The sequence below is a fragment of the Lepus europaeus genome, chromosome 5 (genome assembly GCF_033115175.1).
Source record: "Lepus europaeus isolate LE1 chromosome 5, mLepTim1.pri, whole genome shotgun sequence".
Lineage (NCBI taxonomy): Eukaryota > Metazoa > Chordata > Mammalia > Lagomorpha > Leporidae > Lepus > Lepus europaeus.
Window position 1 is genome coordinate 79,919,004 of NC_084831.1, and position 23,331 is coordinate 79,942,334.

The 23,331-nt window shown below is 44.5% G+C and overlaps 2 protein-coding genes across 6 annotated transcripts in view; one reads left to right on the top strand and one right to left on the bottom strand.

Moving 5' to 3' along the window:
- Positions 1 to 4,834, bottom strand: part of ODF2L (outer dense fiber of sperm tails 2 like) — a 50,174-nt gene extending 45,340 nt beyond the window's left edge. For all 5 annotated transcript variants that reach the window (XM_062191658.1, XM_062191656.1, XM_062191657.1 and 2 more), the window contains exon 1: positions 4,662 to 4,834. The gene's annotated coding sequence lies outside the window, so the exon portion shown is untranslated. The remainder of the gene's footprint in view (positions 1 to 4,661) is intronic.
- Positions 4,835 to 12,174: 7,340 nt separating this feature from the next.
- The window catches only part of CLCA2 (chloride channel accessory 2), a 37,844-nt gene continuing 26,687 nt past the window's right edge, over positions 12,175 to 23,331 (top strand). Inside the window, exons 1-5 of the mRNA XM_062193426.1 lie at positions 12,175 to 12,360; positions 13,188 to 13,325; positions 18,782 to 18,932; positions 20,048 to 20,156; positions 21,337 to 21,496. Of these exons, the coding sequence (XP_062049410.1) occupies positions 12,175 to 12,360; positions 13,188 to 13,325; positions 18,782 to 18,932; positions 20,048 to 20,156; positions 21,337 to 21,496 (744 nt within the window). The remainder of the gene's footprint in view (positions 12,361 to 13,187; positions 13,326 to 18,781; positions 18,933 to 20,047; positions 20,157 to 21,336; positions 21,497 to 23,331) is intronic.

The following is a 23,331-nucleotide window of genomic DNA, read 5'->3' on the forward strand; positions in this document are numbered from 1 at the left end:
GCTCCAGCCATTGCCACTGTTTAGGGAGTGAACCAGTGGATGGAAGACTTCTCTGTCTGTCTGTAGCTCTGCCTCAAATAAATAAATAAATCTTTTGAAAAATGTTTTAAATAGGGCCGACACCGCGGCTCACTTGGCTAATTCCCAGCCTGTGGCGCCGGCACCCCGGGTTCTAGTCCCAGTCGGGGCGCCAGATTCTGTCCCAGTTGCTCTTCTTCCAGTCCAGCTCTCTGCTGTGGCACAGGAGGGCAGTGGAGGATGGCCCAGGTCCTTGGGCCCTGCACCCACATGGGAGACCAGGAGGAAGCACCTGGCTCCTGGCTTCGGATCAGCACAGCATGCTGGCCGCAAAGCATCGGCCATAGCAGCCACTTGGGGGGTGAACCAGTGGAAAAAGGAAGACCTTTTTCTCTGTCTCTCTCTCTCTTACTGTCTAACTCTGCCTGTCAAAAAAATTTTTTTAAATTGAAAAAAAAAAATGTTTTAAATAGTTAAAAGAATCTCCTATACAGAGATAACTTTATCAGTTCCCTACCCAAAAGGCACAGATCCAAAGCTTTTTCCAGGAGTGCTCAAGGGTTATGTGATCCAGCTACACTCAGTGAGCCATGCAATATTTTGACAAACAACAAGCATTTCAGGGATGGCTATTGGTGAGAGTGATGCTACTCATGGTCAGGCAAAGGAGAGCATAAACCCATGACCACCATTGGTACCCAGGTCAGTCTAGGTTCAGACAGACTCAGTTAAAATGAATCTCTCTGAAGAGAAAAGCATCTGAATCCCACAGATTTTGTTTGCCAGACATCAAATTTTAGAAAACAAACTTCCATTAGCCTCCAATAAAAACATGCAGCTCCTACTGATTTACCCTGAAATAGGTCTAATGAGTAATAAGTATACTTAAAGATGGACTGCAGATTGAGTAAAATAAATGGAAAAGTTGAGAGCAAGAGTATCTGATCTGTAAATATGGGGTATACATTTCAAGGCTCAAGCCTTACTCCTTACCAAAATACTGCCCTAATTCCTCCAGCCCATCAAGAACTCTAAATAACTAAAGGTGGTGTCAAAATCATGTACTTTTGAATTTAACTGCTCTGTAAATGCTCACATTTTAGTTTTCTTTTAAATGTGCTGTGTGAGAGCAAATATGAACCCATCACCATCTGCTTTCAAAAATTATCTGACAAATATTTTTTTTAATTACCTAACACAGAGGAATGTACAAGTTAGATTCTCAACTATAAGCTGGGAGACCAAATCATTTATTGTTCAAACTGGGACACATCTGAAATGAAGGGGAACTCATAGAGCGAAATTGCCCAGGAGGAACTGAATCACAGGTATATAGAAGGGCAGCTTCCTCTACCGGGTAACACTTATTCTTTCCCTTCAGCACAATGACAGCTGCTACTGTCTACTGACCAGGGCACTGACTGACTGTATAAACCTCATCAAGACACCACTTGGGACACCTGTATCCCCTTCAGAGCACCTGGGTTCCAGTGCCTGAGCTGGAGTTCTGGCTCCCCTTCCAATTCCAGCTGCACGCTGATGCACATCCTGGGAGGCATTATATGGGTTCCTGCCACCCACCTGGGAGACCCCTACTGAGTTCCAGGCTCCCAGCTTCAGCCTGGCCCCATCCTGGCTGCTGTGAGCATCTGGGGGGGGGGGGTAAACCACAGGTTGGGAGATCTCCTCTCACATCTCTTTCAAATAAATGAAAATAATATTTTTAATGCAAACACTGCAGATAAGGCCAAATCTTGGAAAAGTTAAATAGTTTCCCAAAGATTGCAAGTGAGGAACTAGCAGAATTCAGTTTTGAACTAAAAGCTATGAGGTACTACAAACACTGGCCTTTTATTGGGTCAGGCTCTAAAAGTGCACTTGTAGACTCATAAATAATAAGTGCTCAGGATCAGGAAGTGAGGGACGAAGGAGACTGAGCTGCTCAGAGGCACAGGCTGAAAGTCTAAAGAGAGTAAACAGTGACTGCCTGTGTGCAAAAGCTGTGACTGGCAACTGTGTACCTGTCACAAAAAGCATATGGAAGGATTCCGACTGCCAACTGGCAGGCTCCGGGAAGACTTCCCAGAAGAGGTGGGACCTTGGTGGAGTCCTGCAAAAGAACAAGTCTGAGCTAGCAGAAGGGGAGCAGAAACAGTGTTCCAGTAGGGGCCACAGACTGGCAGGAGCAAGGAATGGGGAGGGGACATGACTTGGAAGAGAGGAAATGGTGAGACAGGAGGCTGTGCAGGCTGAGGGGCCAACTGCCTGTTGAGCTCGAGGGCTTGAATTTTTCTTCCTAAAAGTTAAGAAAGATCTTTAAATAATTTGAAGAGGGGAGTGACAGGTCACCCGCACATTTTTTAAAAAGATCAACATGGTCACAGTTTGGAGAACTAGGCAGATGGAGGGGAGGAGAGTGGAAGCAGTAAAGCTGGTTGTTAGGGTCCTACAGAGATAAAATGTCAACATTCTTTTCCTATTAAAAATGCTGAAGAAAGCAAATGAAAATTGTCTCTACTGGTGACAGAAACAAGAAAAATAATGAGGGACTAAGAATTGAATACTAAAACAACAAATTAGCACTGGAAGAAGTGATCATATATGAGTACCACACCTCATTTACCTATGATGACCTAAGGGATTGCTCCACTAAGCTTAAAAAATAATTTAAGCCAGTATGAAGAAAAAGCTTTTAAAAATGTCCTTCCTTCCTTCCTTCTTTCCTGAAGAGGGTACGGGTAGCCTAAAACACAATTTAACCAAGCCATCATCCAAAGGCAGCACATTAAAATGAGAGATTCCTGGGCTACACTCATCAAACATCAGTTCTTAAACCTTACTAGCCACCTGACCAATGACTCTTAGCCACAGAGGGCCCTGGTTTTTGCTTCAAGATAAAGACAACCTTTGCCAGCGAATGCTGTGGCAAGGCTCAAACAAAACAGAAACACTTACAGGTAGTTTTTGGTTTGTGTTTTAATATAAAGTCCCTCTGGGTTAACAGTCTAGTGAGAAGATCTCACTAGATCGTCTCTTAGAATTTTTCTTCCAAAAAAAAAATCTCATAATCATCCTGAATCAATTACCATTTCTGAAATAACCTGCAGGCTTGAGTTATTAGTTTGTGGTTTTTTTTTTTTTAATTAATTATTTATTTGAAAGGCAGAGTTAGAGAATCTTCCATCCACTGGTTTGCTCCGCAAATGACCAAAACCACCTCGGCTAGGCCAGGCCAAAGCCAGGAGCCAGGAGTGAGAAGCTTCTTCCAGGTCTCACTCATGAGTGGGGGCTCCCAAGTTCTTAGGCCATCTTCTACTGTTTTCCCAGGCGCATGAGCAGGGAGCTGGATTTGAAGTGGAGCAGCTAGGACACAAACGGGCACCCATGTGGGATGCTGCAGCAGCAGGCGGTGGTTTAACCCGCTGGGCCACAGGGCCTGCCCCAGGCCTGAAATATCTGCATAGAGTCAATTCTATAAAACAATTCCTTCATTTTATTATTCGCAGAATTATTACAAATCATCTTCAATGAAGTCTTAAGTTGACAAAGACCTACTATCATAGCACAGGGAAAAAGAATTACTAACTCTCAATAGAATCCTGATCAGCGGGTAGATGTTATTTCAACTTTCTTGCTATATTTAACCCTGGGAGTCTTGTTCACTCTAAACCAAGCACAATCATTACTGTTAAAAAAGCCATTTTCTCATGTTTCTGGGTGTATGGGATACAAAAACTACACTATCAATACACACCAACTGTGGTGCTCAAAACTACTCCATGAACCTCATTCAAAGACACCTGAACCTTATCCTGTATCAAAAAGGTTACGTTCTGAAACACACTTTCAAAGACCAGTAACAGACTGGTGGTTATGGTTCTTACTAACACCACTCGCTGACTGCTTATATGCAATGCCGCCCATGTAGTACTGCATTTACGTAATCTTGCATTACAACCACCCCAGGGTGATTATTATTGTCCCCATTTCGCAAATATGGAAACTGAAGTAAGGTTAAGTGACCTGCCCAAGACCACAAGGCGAGATCAGTGGCAGAGCTGGGGCTGAATACAGGCGGGCACCAGAACTTTCCAGGAGCCATGCAAACCATGAGCAATAAAGGGTCTCTAACCCGGGCTGGAACCTCCAGGGAACACGGGCAGGAAAGCCCCAGGGCTTCTCGTGTACGTGGGCACAGTAAAGCGAGGGCTCCGAAAGCTGCGCCGCCATACCCAGGGAGCGAGCGGACAAGCCCATCGCTCGCTAACACCTGCCCTGACGCCCCGGGGTCCACATCCTTCCCAGTAATGAGAGCCTCGCGGCCTTTTCCCAGCCCTCGGTCTCGGGGCAGTGCAGGGTAGCACAGCAGCGGGTTGAGGTACCGCTCTGCGGCGGCGGGAGAGCCTTTCCCTCCATCCACCACCAACCTCGGCCCCGCGACCCCTGACGGCAACCCTAGGCAACCAGCTCCACGCCATCTTGCCCACACCAAATCCGCCCCCTCTAAAGTCACGCCCAGGGCTCCGCCGCGGCGCCCGCACGTCGCCGTGACGTCATCCCGCTGCGGCTGCGCTATAAAGGGCACCCAGACGCGGCCGAAGCTGACGCCCAGCTACGGTGGTAACGGGAGCACGCTCTCGTACCTCTGCTCTCCGGCTGTTGGCAGGGAGCGGGATGCGGGGCAGCGCCGTGGGTGGCAAGCCAGGGAATGCGAGGAGGCAGATCGGCGGTTTTCTGGGAGTTCTGCGGTGGGAGGGCGCCCTCCGAGGTGCGGCGAGACAAAAGCTGAGCTGGTAACCGGCGAGTGGCTTCTGTGGCAACGGCCGCCCCGCCCCTTCCGGCGGCGCAGCAGGCGCAGCCCATTGGTTGGACGAGGGGCGCGCAAGCACCGCCCCTGCCATGGGGGCCGGAGGGAGGGGTGGGGCCAGTCGCTCGTTGGGTAACTGGGTTTTCGCGGTGCTGTTTCAACGAAAAGGGCTGCACTTGGGTGTCGTTACCGAAGATGTTAACCGAACCCGGCCAGAAAGAGAAGGCCATTTCCGAATTTTTGGACTCTTGGCAGGAAGATCCCTGCGATGGCTTTTTTAAAGGGAAAATTTGAAAAAGCGAAGGCAGCGGCCGCAGGAGGCACCTTGGTTGTAAACCTGTGATATTACTGTTTGGCTGGCGTCCTTGGCTGGCTTCGGGTATTTTCCTCTGGAGAAAGCCAGACAGTGTTCCCCAGGGTGTCTTCCAGGTCTCAAATTCTTTGTATTTGCACTCCGGCCAGCTGGGATGGTTTATAAACTCCTGAACAGGCACAGCGAGATTTTACTTGGAAACATTGGAAGCTTATTCCGTGCCTCTGCTTAATGTTCGTGTCATGAGATGTTCGCCAACATACTCGGGTGTTAAGTTCACAACTGAAGCAACTGCAAACCACGCAGTTTGATCATCCATGCTTTTACCTCGTTGTGGGATTCACCGTGGGCTCTCTCCCCTGGAAGGTTCCAGCAATGCTTGTTATTCCCCCAACACAGTGATTGTCCAGCAAAAAGCTCTTAGGATAAACACACTGCTCCATATGTGCAAGTGCTGGAAAGCACGGGGGATTGAGAGCTGAAGGGTTGTGAAGGGGCCAAGAAGGGGACCCGGGAGGGTGACATTAAGGCAAGGAACAAGAACAAGTCCAGGCGCCTTTCCAGCGCTAACCTAGAGTCTGGCTAACCTGGCTAACGTCCCATAATCAGAAATAAGAAACAGATGTGAGGCTCCTTTTAGGCAGAGTGTTTAGTTAAATTGCTCTGGTATGAGTTGTAATCACCTTTATAAGACATTCAAGAGGAAATATCCATGAGAGCTAAAGTTAAACGTCCTAAAAATGATTACATAAGTGTCTCAAATTTATTATTTGAGCAAAATTGTCCCGGCAAAGTGAATATGGCCCCTCACTTCATCTAAACCTAATGTATTCCTAAAATCTGGTTGAATAGTGAATTTGTGAACAGAAAGGGCCCTTTATTATTATTTAAATGGGAAAAATTACTTCATTTTAGTCCATCCAAAAATCCTGATCAATTTTTCCAAATGTCATTGAACATTTTTGACCACATATGAAACAATCTATCAAAATTTCCACATCATTTAAGGCAAGGGCAAGCATATTTTTCTGTAAAAGGCCAGATAGTAAATATTTTAGGTGCTGTGTTTGTCATGCTAATTTTTTGAAGATTTATTTATTTATTTGAAAGGCAGGGTTAAACAGAGGAAGAGAGAGAGATCTTCCATCTGCTGGTTCATTCTCAGATGTCCGCAAAGGCCGAAGCTGAGCCTATCCAAAGCCAGGAGCCAGGATCTTCTTCCTGGTCTCCCAAGTGGGTGCAGAGGCTCAAGGACTTGGGCCATCTTCCACTGCTTTCCCTGGCCATAGCAGAGAGCTGGATCAGAAGTGGAGCAGCTGGGACTCGAACAGATGCTTTACCAACTATGCCACAGCACCAACCCCTCTGTCACGCCATTTAACTCTACCACCATATTTGTTCAAAACAGACACAGAACACATAAACATAGGAGGTTCACTGTGTGCCAATAAAATTGTATTTACAAAACAGAGGCAGCAGGCTAGATTTGACTGCTAGATATAAAGCATTTAAAACATTATATACCTAATAAATATTGAACTCAGTAGCAACACATTCACACAAGGACTACAACAGTACAATGTTGGATGAAGTTGTGATTTCCTTACTCATAGCCACAAATGCATAAAAAATAGCAAACAAGTATATCAAAGAAATTTGATGAATAAAAATATCTCAACAAAGTAAAATTTTTAATGTTGGTGTGATAAACTGGTACATATACACAATGGAATACAACTCAAGACATTTTTATTTTTTTATTTTTTTATTTTTTTTGATAGAGTAGATAGAGAAAGAAAGATCTTCCTTTTTGCCGTTGGTTCACCCTCCAATGGCCGCTGCAGCCGGCTCATCGCGCTGATCCGAAGCCAGGAGCCAGGTGCTTCTCTTGGTCTCCCATGCGGGTGCAGGGCCCAAGGACTTGGGCCATCCTCCACTGCCTTCCCGGGCCATAGCAGAGAGCTGGCCTGGAAGAGGGGCAACTGGGATAGAATCCGGCACCCCAACCGGGACTAGAACCCGGTGTGCTAGCACCGCAAGGTGGAGGATTAGCCTGTTAAGCCACGGCGCCAGCCTGAAGACATTTTTAAAAAAGGATAAATCTTTTTTTTTTTTTTCTAGGAAGGATGGACTCTTGCCTCCACAGTGTGGAGGGAACTGGAGCTCATTATGTTAAATGAAATAAGCCAAGCACAAAAAGACAAGTACCACATGATTTCATTCATGTGGAATCTTTAAAAAAAAAAAAAGTGATCTCATAAGTGTTAATGGTTAGCAAGAGTTTGGGGATGGGGAGGAGCCCCGGAGTTGGGGGGGAGGGGTGGAGAGCTAATTAATGGATAGGAAGTTATAACTAGATAGCAGTAAGAAGTTCTGAGGTTCTATTCCACAGTAGGGTGACTATAAATATTTACCTATTTCTGTATAAAAAGATATCTAGAAAGTAAGATTTTGAATCTTATGCCATAAAGAGATATTAAGTATGTGAAGAAGTAAAGATACTTATCTTGACTGTACATTCCACAGTTGTGTGTGTGTGTATATATACATACATACATATGGGGGCCGGAGCCGTGGCTCACTTGGTTGATCCTCCGCCTGTGGTGCTGGCATCCCATTTGGGCGCCTGGTTCTAGTCCCGGTTGCTCCTCTTCAAGTCCAGCTCTCTGCTGTGGCCCAGGAGGGCAGTGGAGGATGGCCCAAGTGCTTGGGCCCCTGCACCTGCATGGGAGACCAGGAAGAAGCATCTGGCTCCTGGCTTCGGATCAGTGCAACACCGGCCGTAGCAGCCATTTTGGGGCGTGAACCAACAGAAGGAAGACCTTTCTCTCTGTCTCTCTCTCTCACTGTCTATAACTCTACCTGTAAAATAAATTTAAAAAAAAAGTATTAAAAAAACCCAAGAGATTGGCATAAAAAAACAAAGTTCCAAGGCAAGAGGAAAAGAAGTGCATTGCTCTGCTCAGTGAATCAGTTACAGGCAGCGTCTTTGGTGTTGCCATGCCTCTGGCCTTCCACTTTGTAGACTCAGCATGAATGAATGGAAAAAACCCAAGTCTGGGAATCAGCGTCAGAGCAGGAGGCAGCTAAGTTATCTCTGAGTTGTAGGATGAGCAACTTTGGTAGCCATGTGGTAACCAGGAGCCTTCCATTCTCCAGTACACTCAAGGGGGAAGACCAATTACCCAGGCACTGTCTGTCAAGAGGGAGAAAGAAGAGAATGGTGTAGAACAAAAGAGATAACTTGTAGGGAGCACAGGTAAGGAGAAAGCATGGTTCATCTCCATGGCCTGGCTTCATTTACTTCTCTATTCCCCTCACTTATTCCACAATTATTATGGAAAGTTTACTGACCTAGGTGTTGGGAAATTGTGAGGAGAAAGAATCCACTTTGTTTTTCCACACAACCTACAATAGGAAGCCAGCCTACACTTGACATGGCAACCATGACCATGCCTTGGAGAAGTGACAATGTAAAAGCACAAAGGGGAGGGAATTGCTGAGTTGGGGAGCTCAGGCTTCCAGAGCAGAGCTGAAATTTGAAGGAAAAGAGGAGAGAAGAAGTGAGAAGAGAGCTTCCAAGCAGAGGGAGAGCAAGGGAAAGGTTCCCCCTCAACACCCCTCAGGGTTACAGCCGTTATACTTCATTTCTTTTTCTTGAATTCTCCCCATGCAGTTCTTTGCCTTCATGCTTTTGCCATGAGACCTCTTCTCCACCATCACCCGATGGACTACAGCCTCCAGTGCCTTACATAACTTTGTATCTTTTCTGCTGGATGGTGGGCTCCTTGGGGACAGGAACTGAACCTTGGTCACTGATATCCCCAGGACCCACCACAATACATGGAGTTAATGAGCAATAAATATTTGTGAAAGGAAGCAAGAAAATGTTAGACATGTCAACTGATGTTAGTAACAATAATGATAGCTGATATGATTACATCACTTATAATATGCTATGTATTGTTCTATTTCCATTTTTGTGAAATTAAAAACATTTAATTAATTTTTATTTATTTGAAAAAGAGAAAGAGAGAGATCTTCCATCCACTGGTCTACTCCTCATATGCTGGTGATAGCCAAGGTGGACCAGGCCAAATCAGGAGACTGGAACTCCTTCCAGGTCTCTGACTAATGAGAAGCATGGACCCAAGTACTTCAGATATCACCTACTGCCTCCCAGTATGCACAGTTAGCAGGAAGCTGAATCAGAAGCAGAGCTGGAACTCTAAACTACATGGGAGGCAGGTTCCAAGCAGCTACTTAACCACTGTGCTAAATGCCCATCCTAGCTAGGTACTATTCTAAACACTTAAAAACATTAGCTAATACTTCTTCCAACAAACCGATGAGGTGAACATGGTTGTTTTACAGAAACCGTTTAAGACCCAGTTCCTCATCCGTAAGTGAGACCACAATAATATTTCATAAATTGAGAATTGCAGGAAACAGCAAAGTGCCTGCATAGGGAGTGCTGGTTGAATACCATCCACCATTATGATTATTTGGCAAAGCTAAGACAGAGGACCAAAGCCCTGGTCTAGAAGTCTCCAACCTTGGGGGAGGAAGAATGACATCAAGCTGCCCCTGAAGATGCCCTGTAGAGACCTAGCGTTGGTCAAATCCCTGCTGAGAGCAGGGACAAGTCTTTCCCTGCCTGCTCCACTTGCCTCCCCATCACCCTTAAAGATTAGCCCACAGCAGGAAACAGTGTGCAGTGGCCTCAAGTCTCAACTCTAACCCAGTGAATCAAACATTTTTCTTAGTTTGCAACAGTTTCCAATATTTGTCACTGTATGTGGAGTTCTTATACACTAAGGAAAGAAGGGTCCTAGAATAATGTGGTCACTGAGAGAGAACATGGTACACAGATAAACCATGGAACTTGGAGTCAGTGGGTTTCTTTTTTTTTTTTTTTTCTCATTTGACAGGTGGAGTTATAGACAGTGAGAGAGAGAGAGAAAGGTCTTCCTTCTGTTGGTTCACACCCCAAAATGGCCGCTATAGCCAGCACTGTGCTGATCCGAAGCCAGGAGCCGGGTGCTTCCTCCCGATCTCCCATGTGGGTGCAGGGGTCCAAGCACTTGGGCCATTCTCCACTGCACTCCCGGACCACAGCAGAGAGCTGGCCTGGAAGAGGAGCAACCAAGACTAGAACCCAGCGCCCCAACAGGTACTAGAAACCGGGATGCCAGCGCCACAGGCAGAGGATTAGCCAAGTGAGCCACGGCACCGGCCGCCAGTGGGTTTCATTTTAGCACCATGATAATACTCTTGACCTTAAACACATTAGTACATTTTCTTCTTTACAATTTTTTATTTATTTATTTTTATTTGTTTGTAAGGTAGAGAGAGAAACAGTTGGAGAGAGAGAAAGAGAGGGAGAGGGAGAGCTCTTTCATCCACTGGTTCAACCCCCAAATGCCCACAACAGGGGCTGGCTCAGGCTGAAACCAGGAACCTAGAGCTCAGTCATGTCTTCCATGTGGGCAGCAGAGACACAAGTACCTGAGCTATCACCTGGTGCCTTCCAAAGTGCACAGTAGCAGGAAACTGGAACGAGGAGCAGAGTCAAGACTTTAAATAATGCACTCTCGGGGGCCCTTATTGTGGCACTGGGGGTAAAGCCACAGCCTGCAATGCCAGAATCCTATGTGGGCACAGGTTTGAGTCCTGGCTGCTCCACTTCTGATCCAGCTCCCTGCTAATGCACCTGGGAAAGCAGCAGAAGATTGTCCAAGTCCTTGGGACCCTGTACCTACGTGGGAGACCTGAAAGAAGTGCCTGGCTTCTGGATTTGGCTTTGGATAGGCCCATCTCTGGCCTTTGAGGCCATTTGGTTCATGAACCAGAGGATAGAAGATTGATTTTCTCTCTCTCTCTCTCTCTCTCTCTCTCTCTGTCTCTGCCTTTGCTTCTCTGTAACTCTGCCTTTCAAGTAAATAAATATAGCTTTTTAAAAAATGCACTCTGATATGAGATACAGGCATCCCAAGTGGCATTTTAATTTCTGTGCCAAAAGCCCCAAGATTTTAGATTTTCTGAGCCTTGGTTTTATAATCCATAAAATAGACATAGTAACACCCATCACTCAATAAATAGTAGTTCCTTCTGGAAATAAAAATCATACATGCATCAGGTAATTGGCATTTAAGTGGGCTGATGTGTAACCTCCAAACCATTAAGTAATTATCAGACATTATTAATTCAGCGTAAAGTATTTAGGAAGCCTGACATGTACCCAATACCGAGATGAGCACTAGAGAAAACGGAAGGCTGGATAAAGCAGGGCCTGCCCTCCAGGAGAGAGTTGCTGGAAAAGAAATGCATTTTTTGTTCCAGTGAAAAAAGGCAGTAAAGGCCTTTGTGGCCTGCATGAGTATCCACGCTCCCCACACCTGGCCCTCCCTGGGGAACATCTGACACCTTCACTCTGGCCAACACAGGAGCGCTTGCCCAGACTGCCTCACCCAGGTGCTCCAGGGACAGGGCTGCAGGGTGGTGAATTTCCAAATCTTCAGAATAAGTAGACAAAGGATTCTCACAGCAAACAAAATCTGACCTGAGTGCCATGGGGATGCTGTTGTAGGTCTGATGGGGGAGGTTATCAAGGACAAGGAGAGGAAAAACACCATTGGTCTGTTTTTCTCTTCTGCTGCTGGAGGATCAAGCAGTCCAGGGTTACTGATTCCCAGACCAGTCGGCCGGGCCTGCTGCTTTTAAGCTCCTTTTGTTTTATTTCCCTCTGCCTTCTGAGAAGATAGAAAATGAGTAAGGGGCAGACTTCTTGCCCAACTATGACTCAGGAGAAAGTTCAGCCACAGAACAGGCAAGTGTGGCAGTGCCTTAGAGAGAAAAGGCTTGTCGAGGCCGGTCGCAGGTAGATCCACCCCAGATTCTTGAGAGAAGGCACCTCCTTCGTCACACATTCTAAGATCCCCGGAGTTCAGGAAGAAACCATCGGCTTTGGCACTGCCCACCTGGTAGGATGTACTCGGCAGGCCCTCTGTGAGTACAACAGAAGCTTCTGTACAACATGACCCACAGGCACCCCACAGGGCCTGTCTGCAGCCTGACATTTGTGGCCCTCCTGGTCATCCTAAGCACAGAACTCCCATCCCTGGGAGCCGGGATACAGCTTCGAGACAATGGGTATGATGGAGTCCTCGTGGCAATAAATCCTCAGGTAGCTGAGAATCAGAGCCTCATTTCAAACATTCAGGTGAGTGGCAGTCATGAAATCAATACCATTATCCCATTGGATCAGATCTGTAGCCTTCTCTATTAAGCTAACAATCCTGCCTGATTTGTATTTGACCAGTAGAGAGAGCAGCACTTAAAGCTGGCACCCAGAATCACAACGCGATGGAGACCACTAAAGTGTTGATCTAGCCCTCTTTTTGTTGTCATTGGTCACTACTAGTTTTAGTGTTCTTGTTTTCCTTCCATAACTTTTTTTGGGGGGTAGTAGGGTAGAAAAACAACAACCCGCTGTAGGAACAAAGATTGACTCTTTGATGAGTAGGCAAGATAGTGCTTATTAAAACCATCGTGTTGGATTCCATTCTGAGGGTGGGAATTCTTGGAGAGAAAGGGTGAGAATCTGTGTGGAATGCCAAAGCCCCCAAACCTTCCTTCTCATCTAACTATTTTCACTTTATTCTGGCAAGGGAGGATAATTACTTATGAGCTTCCTTTGGTATTGCTCGAGCAAAATCAGTGTGGCCATAGGGTGTGGGCTCAGACACACCCACAGGTATGACCTAAGAAGGCTTTGTACAGCCAAAGCTTAAAAGGCTTTCATGAAATTAGGAAACTTATGAAGGCAAGTCCAGACACACAATCAGTATCCTAAAATCTTCTGGATCACCTTTTCAAGCTCTTTTTTTTTTTTAACAGGTTTTCCCCAAATCAAATGTTTTCTCTAAAAGAAAACTGGCTCCTTCAAAATATTTTTGCTATTCTTTATTATTACTGTCTGAAGTATAACAGGAAAACAAAAACATAAAGGACTGACATGTGATAAAATAAATTTTTCTCTTGTCATAGGAAATGATAACTGAAGCTTCTTTTTATCTATTCAATGCTACCAAGAGAAGAGTGTTTTTCAGGAACATACAGATTTTAATACCTGCAACATGGAAAGCTAATAATTACAGCAAAGCAGTACTTGAATCATATGAAAAGGTAAGAATGCAAGATTTTATTAAATGAGCTTAACTTTTTCCTCCTGGAGGAGGGAAAAAACACTCAAATACGCTGTACTTAAACTCTGAGCATGAGGATTTAAGCAAAAGCAAATCACTCACATTAACACACAAATAATATTACTGTATAGAATATTGATGAGAAAATAGATGAATAATGAGTACGCCATAAGTACATAAAACTGTATTGTGCTAATTAAAAGTGTTTTGATTTTTAAAAACTAAAAAGATATGAAAATAAAATAAATGATTGCAAATAGTGGGATAAAAAATTAAGTAAAATGCCACTGTCCAAGTAGCTTCTCAGAAGATCTCTTTATTGTAGACTTTACAGGCTCCTTTCTGAAATTTTTGGTTGAGAACCAAGAATCAGTTTTATGCTACTGAGGATGAGGTGGGAAGGGACAAGTCCAATTATGACTGTCTTCATTTACATCCTGTCAGGGGCAGTGGACACGCACATCTGCACAGAAACACAGGCCACTCACGCACAAGAATGTGACTCTTCTTGGGCCATGGTGAAATGAGTGGAATTTCACACTGGTTCAAATCCAGGATGTTTTTTAAGAGGAGTAAAGAGAAAAGAAGAAGGCAGGAAGGGAATGGGTGTGTGTGTTAGGGATGAAGTGTGTGTGTTGGGGACTGGGGGATTGGGGAAGGTTTGCCTTTTCTTTTCTAGCCAAAAAAAGAGCTTAACCTTAAGTACTCTCATAAACTGCAGGTCCTGGTTAAGTATGATGTCTAGCACTGGGTGGAATACATGCTATAAATACATGTTACATGAGTCAGTTTTTAAGATTTTTTTTTTTTTTCTGACAGGCAGAGTGGATAGTGAGAGAGAGAGACAGAGAGAAAGGTCTTCCTTTTTGCCGTTGGTTCACCCTCCAATGGCCGCTGCGGCCGGCACATCTCGCTGATCCGAAGCCAGGAGCCAGGTGCTTCTCCTGGTCTCCCATGCGGGTGCAGGGCCCAAGGACTTGGGCCATCCTCCACTGCCTTCCCGGGCCATAGCAGAGAGCTGGCCTGGAAGAGGGGCAACCAGGATAGAATCCGGCGCCCCAACTGGGACTAGAACCCGGTGTGCCGGCGCTGCAAGGCGGAGGATTAGCCTGTTGAGCCACGGCGCCGGCCAGTTTTTAAGATTTTAAAATCTGTTTGAAAGGCAGAAAGAGAGTAAGAGAACTTCTATCCACCATTTCACTCCCCAAATAGCCACCACATCCAGGGTTAGGCCAAAAAAGCTGAAGCCAGGGCCAGGAATGCCATCCAGATCTCCTACGTGAGGGACAGGAACTCAATTACTTGAGCCATCATTTGCTGCTTTCCCAGGTGCATTAGCAGGGAGCTGGATAGGAAGCAGAGTAGCCAGGAATCGAACAAGCATTCCCATACAGGATGCTGGTGTCGTATGTAGGGACTTAAGCCACTGTGCCACAACACCCATCCCAGTGTTACATAAGTTTGGCAAGTGACTATTTGAAGAAGCGCCCATCACAGCTACCAGAGGGCTAGGAGTGAAGGCCTTGGGAACTTAGCTCAGGGTCCTAGCAAGGCAGTGGGCTGTGATTTGTACCCACAGCTCACACAGCACAACTATGACAATGCAGTCCAGCCTCTCCTTGTCCTTATTTGTGTCATTTGGTATGAAATTTTCCAAGACTGGCCGTGCCATGGCTCATTTGGTTAATCCTCTGCCTGCGGCGCCGGCATCCCATATGGGCTCCGGGTTCTAGTCCTGGTTGCTCCGTTTCCAGTCCAGCTCTCTGCTGTGGCCCGGGAAGGCAGTGGAGGATGGCCCAAGTGGTTGGGCCCTGCACCCACATGGGAGACCAGGAAGAAGCATCTGGCTCCTGGCTTTGGATCGGTACAGCGCCAGCTGTAGCAGCCATTTGGGGGAGTGAACCCATGGAAGGAAGACCTTTCTGTCTCTCTCACTGTCTATAACTCTACCTGTCAAATAAAAAAAAAATTTCCTACGACTTTTTTAGTGCTTTGTTCTCCTTTGAAACTACTCCCTCAGAAACTGAGGGCTATAGAAGTACAGGTAAGGACCCTATTGTCCTGAAGAGGCTCTCTCAAGAAAAAAAAATTTTTTTTTTTGACAGGCAGAGTAGACAGTAAGAGAGAGAGACAGCGAGAAAAGTCTTCCTTTTTCGTTGGTTCACCCTCCAATGGCCGCTGCGGCCGAAGCCAGGAGCCAGGTGCTTCTCCTGGTCTCCCATGCTGGTGCAGGGCCTAAGCACTTGGGCCATCCTCCACTGCACTCCTGGGCCACAGCACAGAGCTGGACTGGAAGGGGAGCAACCGGGACAGAATCTAGCACCCCGACCGGGACTAGAACCTGGGGTGCCGGCGCCGCAGGTGGAGGATTAACCTATTGAGCCGCGGTGCTGGCCCATGAAGAGGCTCTTAAAAGCAATTGATTTATAAGCAAGTGAAAGCATTTACAATGCTTAGGCGTGAAGATAGGCCAGATAGGGGAACAGGTATAAACTGGGAAGAGTTATTAAACTCCGACTCAGTGCCAGGTACTTCACATACATGATTTAATTCTCACATGGCCTAAAATGAGTTACTGTTATCACAGATGAGGAACCTGAAACTCAAATAAGATAAGGCCTTGGTTCCACCCCATCAGCCGGTAAGCCCATGCTCTTTGCAGTCTGTAAGTAGAGACTGCAGTCATCAACTTGGCCTTCAGTGGCACTGGAGACCCCCAACACAAAACCCAGCTTGCCAAAGGTAGTCCTGCTGAGCCTTATGTAGGGGAGGAAATAAACAAGCAAAGCGACAGAAAGAATCTGACTCAATGGAAGCATCCGAGGGAAGAATGGCCACTGTGTGCTGTTGGTGTATCTGCTGGGTAGCAATTCCTTTAACCTGATAATGCCAGTTTTAAGCAAACACTGAGCAAATGCTCACATATACACAGGCCTTGGTGAGTACTGCAGAGGACACAGGACCCACAAGGTAAAGGGTGTGAGGGTTGGCGAAAGTGGGTAAGAGCTGGATTATTATGGTCTATACAGTACAACCTAACCTCAGCCAGACTCCGAGTGTCCCATCACCTGCTCAGCACACTTTCCTTTTTGCTTTAGGGTAAACCTCCACACACAGGACAAGCGAGGACGAACCAAAGCCTGACCTCTTTAGCCTTTCTGTAGCCATGCAACACCCTTGGTTTGAATTCTTATCTTTCTAAAAATAATTATTATTATAAATGTAATTCATCCTCATTACAAAAAAAGTAAAACAACATAGAAATTTAGAAAAATAAAAAGGAAAGTATTATTTTCCTCTACCCCTTGATGTCACTTACACATACTATACGAAGGTACTTCAAAAAGTTTATGGGAAAATAGCACTAAAAAGTTCATTTGGGTGCAAAAAAATTAAAATTCATGCATAGTTTTCTCATAATATGCATTTTCCATAAACTTTTTGAAGGATCTGCATATACATGTGTATATGTATGTACACAAAGGGGCTTCAAAAACTTCATGGAAAAAGTAATTAAAAAATAATGCAAGTTGGGGCCAGTGCTGTGGTGTAGTGGGCATCCTATATGGGTGCCAGTTCCCGGCTGCTCCACTTCTGATCCAGCTCCGTGCTGATAGCTTAGAAAAGCAGTAGAAGATGGCCCAAGTGCTTGGGCCCCTACACCCATGGAAGAGACCCAGAAGAAGCTCCTGGCTCCTGGCGTTGGATGGGCCCAGCTCCAGCCATTGCAGCCATCTGGAGAGTGAACCAACAGCTGGAAGACCTCTGTCTTTGTCTCTCCTTCTTTCTATAACTCCGCATCTCAAATAAATAAATAAATATATTTTTTTTAATGTAAGTTTTCCATGTAGTTTTTAAAAGACTCACTCATTTATCCATTTGAAAGGCAGAGTGACAGACCAGAGGGAGAGAGACAGATCTTCCAGCTGCTGCTTCACTCCCTGGATGACTACAATGGCCTGGCAGAAACTCCATCTGATCTCCCACAAGGGTGGCAGGGATCAATGTGGGCCATCTTCTACCACTTTCCTGGGCACATTAGCCAGGGACTGGATCAACAGTTGAGCAACTGGGGCTTGAACCAGTATTGCAATACAGTATGTTGTCATCATAAGCTGCAGCTTAACCCACTGCACCACAATGCCAGCCCCAAGTTTTCCATGAATTTTGTGAATCAATCTCTCTCTCTCTCATACACACACACACACACACACACACATATATATATAAATCTTACATAAACTGATCATTATACATATTGGATTGCATTAGATTTAGATCCATTCTTCCAAAATCAGATTTCTTCCCCTTCACCACCCCTTTTTTTAACTAAAGGAATACTTAACATTTTTTTTAAAAAAATATTTATTTATTTATTTGAAAGTCAGAGTTACACAGAGAGAGGAGAGGCAGAGAGAGAGAAAGAGAGGTGTTCCATCTGCTGGTTCACTTCCCAACTGGCCGCAATGGCTGGAACTGAGCCAATCTGAAGCTAGGAGCCTGGAGCTTCCCTCAAGACTCCCCCATGGGTGCAGGGGCCCAAGGACTTGGGTCATCTTCTATTGCTTTCCCAGGCCATAGCAGGGAGCTGGGTCAGAAATTGAGTAGCTGGGACTCCAACCAGCGCCCATATGGGATGCCGGCACTGCAGGAGGTGGCTTTACCAGCTACACCACAGTGCCGGCCCTGAAATACTTAACTTTTAAAGGCAAATCTGAGACGTGTTATCCTTCTTCTTCCTAAAAGAAAAAAGAAGCAATGTCATACATAAAATTGTGTTGTCTTCATGGATACATGAACATTTACCTTAGTTTTGGACTTAACATCCTGCGTGTTAGCACCCATAAAGGTAAAAGTCACAGCAGAAGATGAAATGCACCTACATTAGTATGATTTCTTGGCTGAACTAATCGTTTACAGGAATGAAAGAGCAAGAGTGAAAATAAAAACATGTCCTATTGCCTTACACTGATGAGATGACCTATGGAAAGTGATTTGCAAAAGTCTGTAACGCTTTACGGTGCTGTTCTGAATGATGTGTAAATGCTCTTAAAATGTCTTCAAATATTTTTGTTGTGTCTCATAGTGTTTTATGATATTAGACCTTAACAGTGCTAAAGTTCAAAAATATTTTAATCTCGAAAATGGGACGTTCAAGTGAAAGTAATGTAAATTTGGTGAGGTGAGCAAAATAGAGATGGTTTTGCAAGTTTTCAGATGATTGTTGAAATTTGGCTGTGAGTGCATTCAGAACTCCATTGAAAAGGTTTTTCTTCCTTTTTTCTTTAATCTGTTTTTTAAATTTGATTGTGGCCAAACACAGGAAAATGCACAGATCTCAAGTGCACTGTTCAAAATGCTTTAACAAATGTATACATTCATGTCACCAGCATCCCAGTCCAGAGGTCGTCTTATGAGCCATTTCTGTTCATGCAGGCGAATGTCCTCGTGACTGACTGGAATGGGGCATATGGGGATGACCCATTTGCTCTGCAATACAGAGGGTGTGGACAGGAGGGAAAGTACATTCACTTCACACCTGCCTTCCTACTGAATGAGAAATTCACAGCAGGCTATGGCGCACGAGGTAAGCAATGCCTTTCGAATGGTGTTTTGACTTTTTACTCTGTTTAAGTAGATTTTGTTACCCTCTGTATGCAAGTGACATATTCTATAAAATATATTTTATATAGCACTTTACAAAACTTTATAAAAACTGTTCTCTCCCTGGTAACCATGACATGCTGAGTATCCCTGCACAGACATATGACTTCATCAGCACCTCTCAAATCCATGAGCAGGCACAAGCTTTCCCTAAGTCATTCAGCTTGTTCCCCTCCATTCCTTTGTCCCCAGCTCCAAAAATTGCACAATGTGACAGCCTGAGTCAATTCAGCAAATATGCCTGGGTTCCCAGAGCTTACAATAATGATTAGAAAAAAAAGAAAAGAAAAGAAATGTAGTTTGGGAGTGGACATCATATGAAAACTTCTGTGGAGGAGAAGTCAACTTTGGTCTCAACTTTAAATGCAATGTAAGATTCAGAGGTTTAGGGATAAAGTCAAAAAGGAGTTGATGCTGAAGATGGGGGAGTTCCATGAACTAAGAGTTAGAAATAAGCATAAGCATGGAGAATAAGGGATAAAATAAAAGAGAAAGCTGGAGAATAAGGGATAAGATAAAAGAGAAAGGACCACACAAGTGGGGGAAGAGCTTCTACAATGGCCTTTTTTGCTCCCTCCTCCTGACCCTTTGATTTTAATCATTCCAGTAGAAAGGAGAATTGTCTCCCAGGAAAAGACAGGTTTGCTTGGATAGCACAGACTAAAGATGACAGAGGCCAATTTACTTACCTGAATATGTTTTTTCTTCTTTCCCCAAACTTAATGTATTGACCTCTGTGAAGTGAAACAAAACCTGATAGGCAGTTTGATTGCACAAAGAGAGGATGTGGACCTCCTTACTAGCTCCAAATAGATGTGCGACTGGTTTGCCTCCACAGGACCAAACATTTTCACAGGACTCTTCATGGCGGTAGGGGGTGGAGTAGCAGGACATGGAAGAGGAAAGTGGGGCAGTGAATTGGACTTCAAGTCTTTGGAGTGGGAATGTACAGCAGAGTGTTGTCACGTCATCTACAGCTTAGGCAAGGTCTTCGCTGAGTTTCTAGGAGCTCAACAGCCAAAGCTCTCTCTTCCACAGGCAGAGTGTTTGTCCATGAATGGGCCCATCTCCGTTGGGGAGTGTTTGATGAATATAACAATGACAAGCCTTTCTACATAAATGGGCAGAATCAAATTAAAGTAACAAGGTTAGTACTTTTTCTCATGTTTAAAATCCATTATTTGCTTAATTCCAAAATTGTTTATACTGGCAGCTAAAATTTAAATGATAAGGTAGAGACCTTTCTATTTTTGCTTTTTAAATTCTATTATAGTTTTTTAAGTAAATATTTGTGTGGCAAACTTCATAAAAGGTTATGCCTTAGCTATCTCACTTTTCCCACTTCTTCACCATGTTCCTATGTGAAATTATCACAATTTATTCAACCAATCCCCTCCTGTTGGAAAAATGAGTTGTTCCCAATCTTTTGTTATTGCCAGTAACACTAGAGGTTATAGCATTATACATATGTTATTTCTCAAGTACACAGGAATTACTGCGTCAAAGGGTACCCTCAGCTGCAATTTTGGGAAATAGTTTCTGATTCCTCTCCTAAAAGTTGCACCATTTTTCACTTCCATTGACAGCATTTGTAATTGCTTATTGAGGAAGGAGCCCTTTAAATGTCATCATTCTCTGCTTTCTCTGGTGTGCAGTGGAACTGAATTCAGAGGAGCTCTGACCCAGGACGCTGTCATCCACGTCCTTTCTGGTTTGTCTGAATTTCCTGTGTAGCTGTTTAAGCCCTTGGCAATCAGGACCACCCCGTCCACACCCCTCCATCAAGATTCAGGGCTTTAAAATAAAGTGGAGTGCATTTCCAAATTAATGAGTGTTCTTAATAGTGCAATGCTTGTAATGTTTTATTTGTATCTAGCAACTTACAGTCCTTGATCCATACTACTATGTAAGGCGGTCAAGAACATAGATTTTTTTTTTTTTTTTGACAGGCAGAGTGGACAGTGAGAGAGAGACAGAGAGAAAGGTCTTCCTTTTGCCGTTGGTTCACCCTCCAATGGCTGCCGCGGTAGGCGCCCTGCGGCCGGCGCACCGCGCTGATCCGATGGCAGGAGCCAGGTGCTTCTCCTGGTCTCCCATGGGGTGCAGGGCCCAAGCACTTGGGCCATCCTCCACTGCACTCCCTGGCCACAGCAGAGAGCTGGCCTGGAAGAGGGGCAACCAGGACAGGATCGGTGCCCCGACTGGGACTAGAACCCGGTGTGCTGGCGCTGCAAGGTGGAGGATTAGCCTAGTGAGCCACGGCGCCGGCCAAGAACATAGATCTTTCTAAAATAAACCCAATTCTAAGTTTCTCTTTCTACTTTTAGGTGTTCATCTGACATCACAGGCATCTTTGTATGTGAAAAAGGCCCTTGCCCCCAAGAAAACTGTATCATTAGTAAGCTTTTCAAAGAAGGATGTGTGTTTGTCTACAACAGCACCCAAAATGCCACTGCATCAATAATGTTCATGCAAAGTTTATCTTCTGTAAGTATGGCCTTGGAATGACAAAATCCTATAAAAATGTACCGTTTCTTAAAATAGATTGATACATTTTATGTGCTTAAACTTTACAAAATAATCTAGGTTCACTACATTTTACTTTATGTAAATATTTATTTGTTTGTTTGCTTGAAAGTCACAGCAAAAGAGGAGAGGGAGAGAGGGAAAGGGAGACATTTTCCATCTGCTGGTTCACTTCCCCAATGACTGCAACAGCCAAGGCTGGTGCAGACTGAAGCCAGGAGCCAAGAACTGTATCCTAGTCTCCCGGATGAATGGCAGGGCCCAAAGTACTTAGGCCATCTCTTTCTACCTTCCCAGGTGCTTAAGCAGAAAACTAGATCTAAAGTAGAGCAGCTGGGATTCCAACCAACACTCAGACACGGGAAACTAGCATCTCAAGCAGAGGCTTATCCTGCTGTACCACCAAGCTGGCCCCAAGATGCACTGCATTTTAGAGCTTAGGACACCTTAGAGTTCATCTAATTTTTATTCTACAAGTGAAAAAACTAAATTTCCCAAGACAATTACCAAAAATAAAGTCCTTTAGAAAGCTGATCATCTGCTTTCCAGGATAGGTGATTTAGCCAGGCAACTCTGGAGACCACAAAATTAATTGCTTTTATGGTGGCGTTCCTGTATCATTTCTTAGAGAGGGAACAGGTGGTGGCTCAAGCAGTTAAGTTCTTGCCACCCTCATATGGAGACCTGGACTGAGTTTCCAGCTGCTGGTTTCAGCACAGCTTTTAGTGGTCTTGGGCATTTGAGAACGTACCACTGGTTAGGAGGGAACTTTGTCTGCCTCACAAATAGCTTTATTTTTTAAAGTGTGTTGGATTAATGAACGTGATACATTTTACACTTTCTTTTACTTGAGGTAGTAAACCACTCTGTATTTTAATATTTGCAATTCCTATTTCTCTTTCTTTTATTTTTCAAAGAGGTTCTGCCCAGTTTCCTAGCCTTACTAAGAAACTCACGCCCTATTGCAGTTAATCTCTTTTCAAAACCTCAGCTGTATTTTTACACTTTGTTTTTCTGTGTGGGTGCAAACGGATGAAATCTTTACTTAGTATATACTGAATCGATCTTCTGTATATAAAGATAATTGAAAATGAAAAAAAACTTGGGGTTAAATTGGAAATTACATAGAAAATTAATCAATTTTTAAAAAAAATCATGTAGGATTTCTGTCATTAATGTGCTGTACACTGTTATTTAATGCTATAACTAGTACTCCAACAGTATTTTTCACTTTGTGTTGCTATGTGAGGGCAAACTGTTGAAATCTTTGCTTTATATATACTAAACTGATTTTCTGTATATAAAGAGAATTGAAAATGAATCTTGATGTGAATGGAAGGGGAGAGTGAGCAGGAAAGGGGAGGGTTGCAGGTGGGAGGGAAATTGGGGGGGGGGGAAGCCATTGTAATCCATAAACTGTACTTTGGAAATTTATATTCATTAAATAAAAGATTAAAAAAAAAAAACCTCAGCTGCTTCTATGAAATCAGAGAAGAGATTAGAGAGTCTATAATGCTTCTTCTATCTGAGCAACCATTCTGTAGGCAGCCAATATGGACTTTAGGAATGCAGGCCTGGAAATAGAACTTAAAGGGAAAGATGAGATTTCACTGAAGTCCAATAACACTCAGCTTTAGGGGCACAGAAACCCGGCCTTATTAGCATTGCATGTGAAAATAACGGACAGGGACTAGTGTATAAATCCAGAGCACCATTTTAAAAATTCCTGTTTAAAAGGAGTGTGCTAACTGTCCTGGCGTGTGGGGTGGGGGGTCTCTTCCTCTCCTACCCCTTCA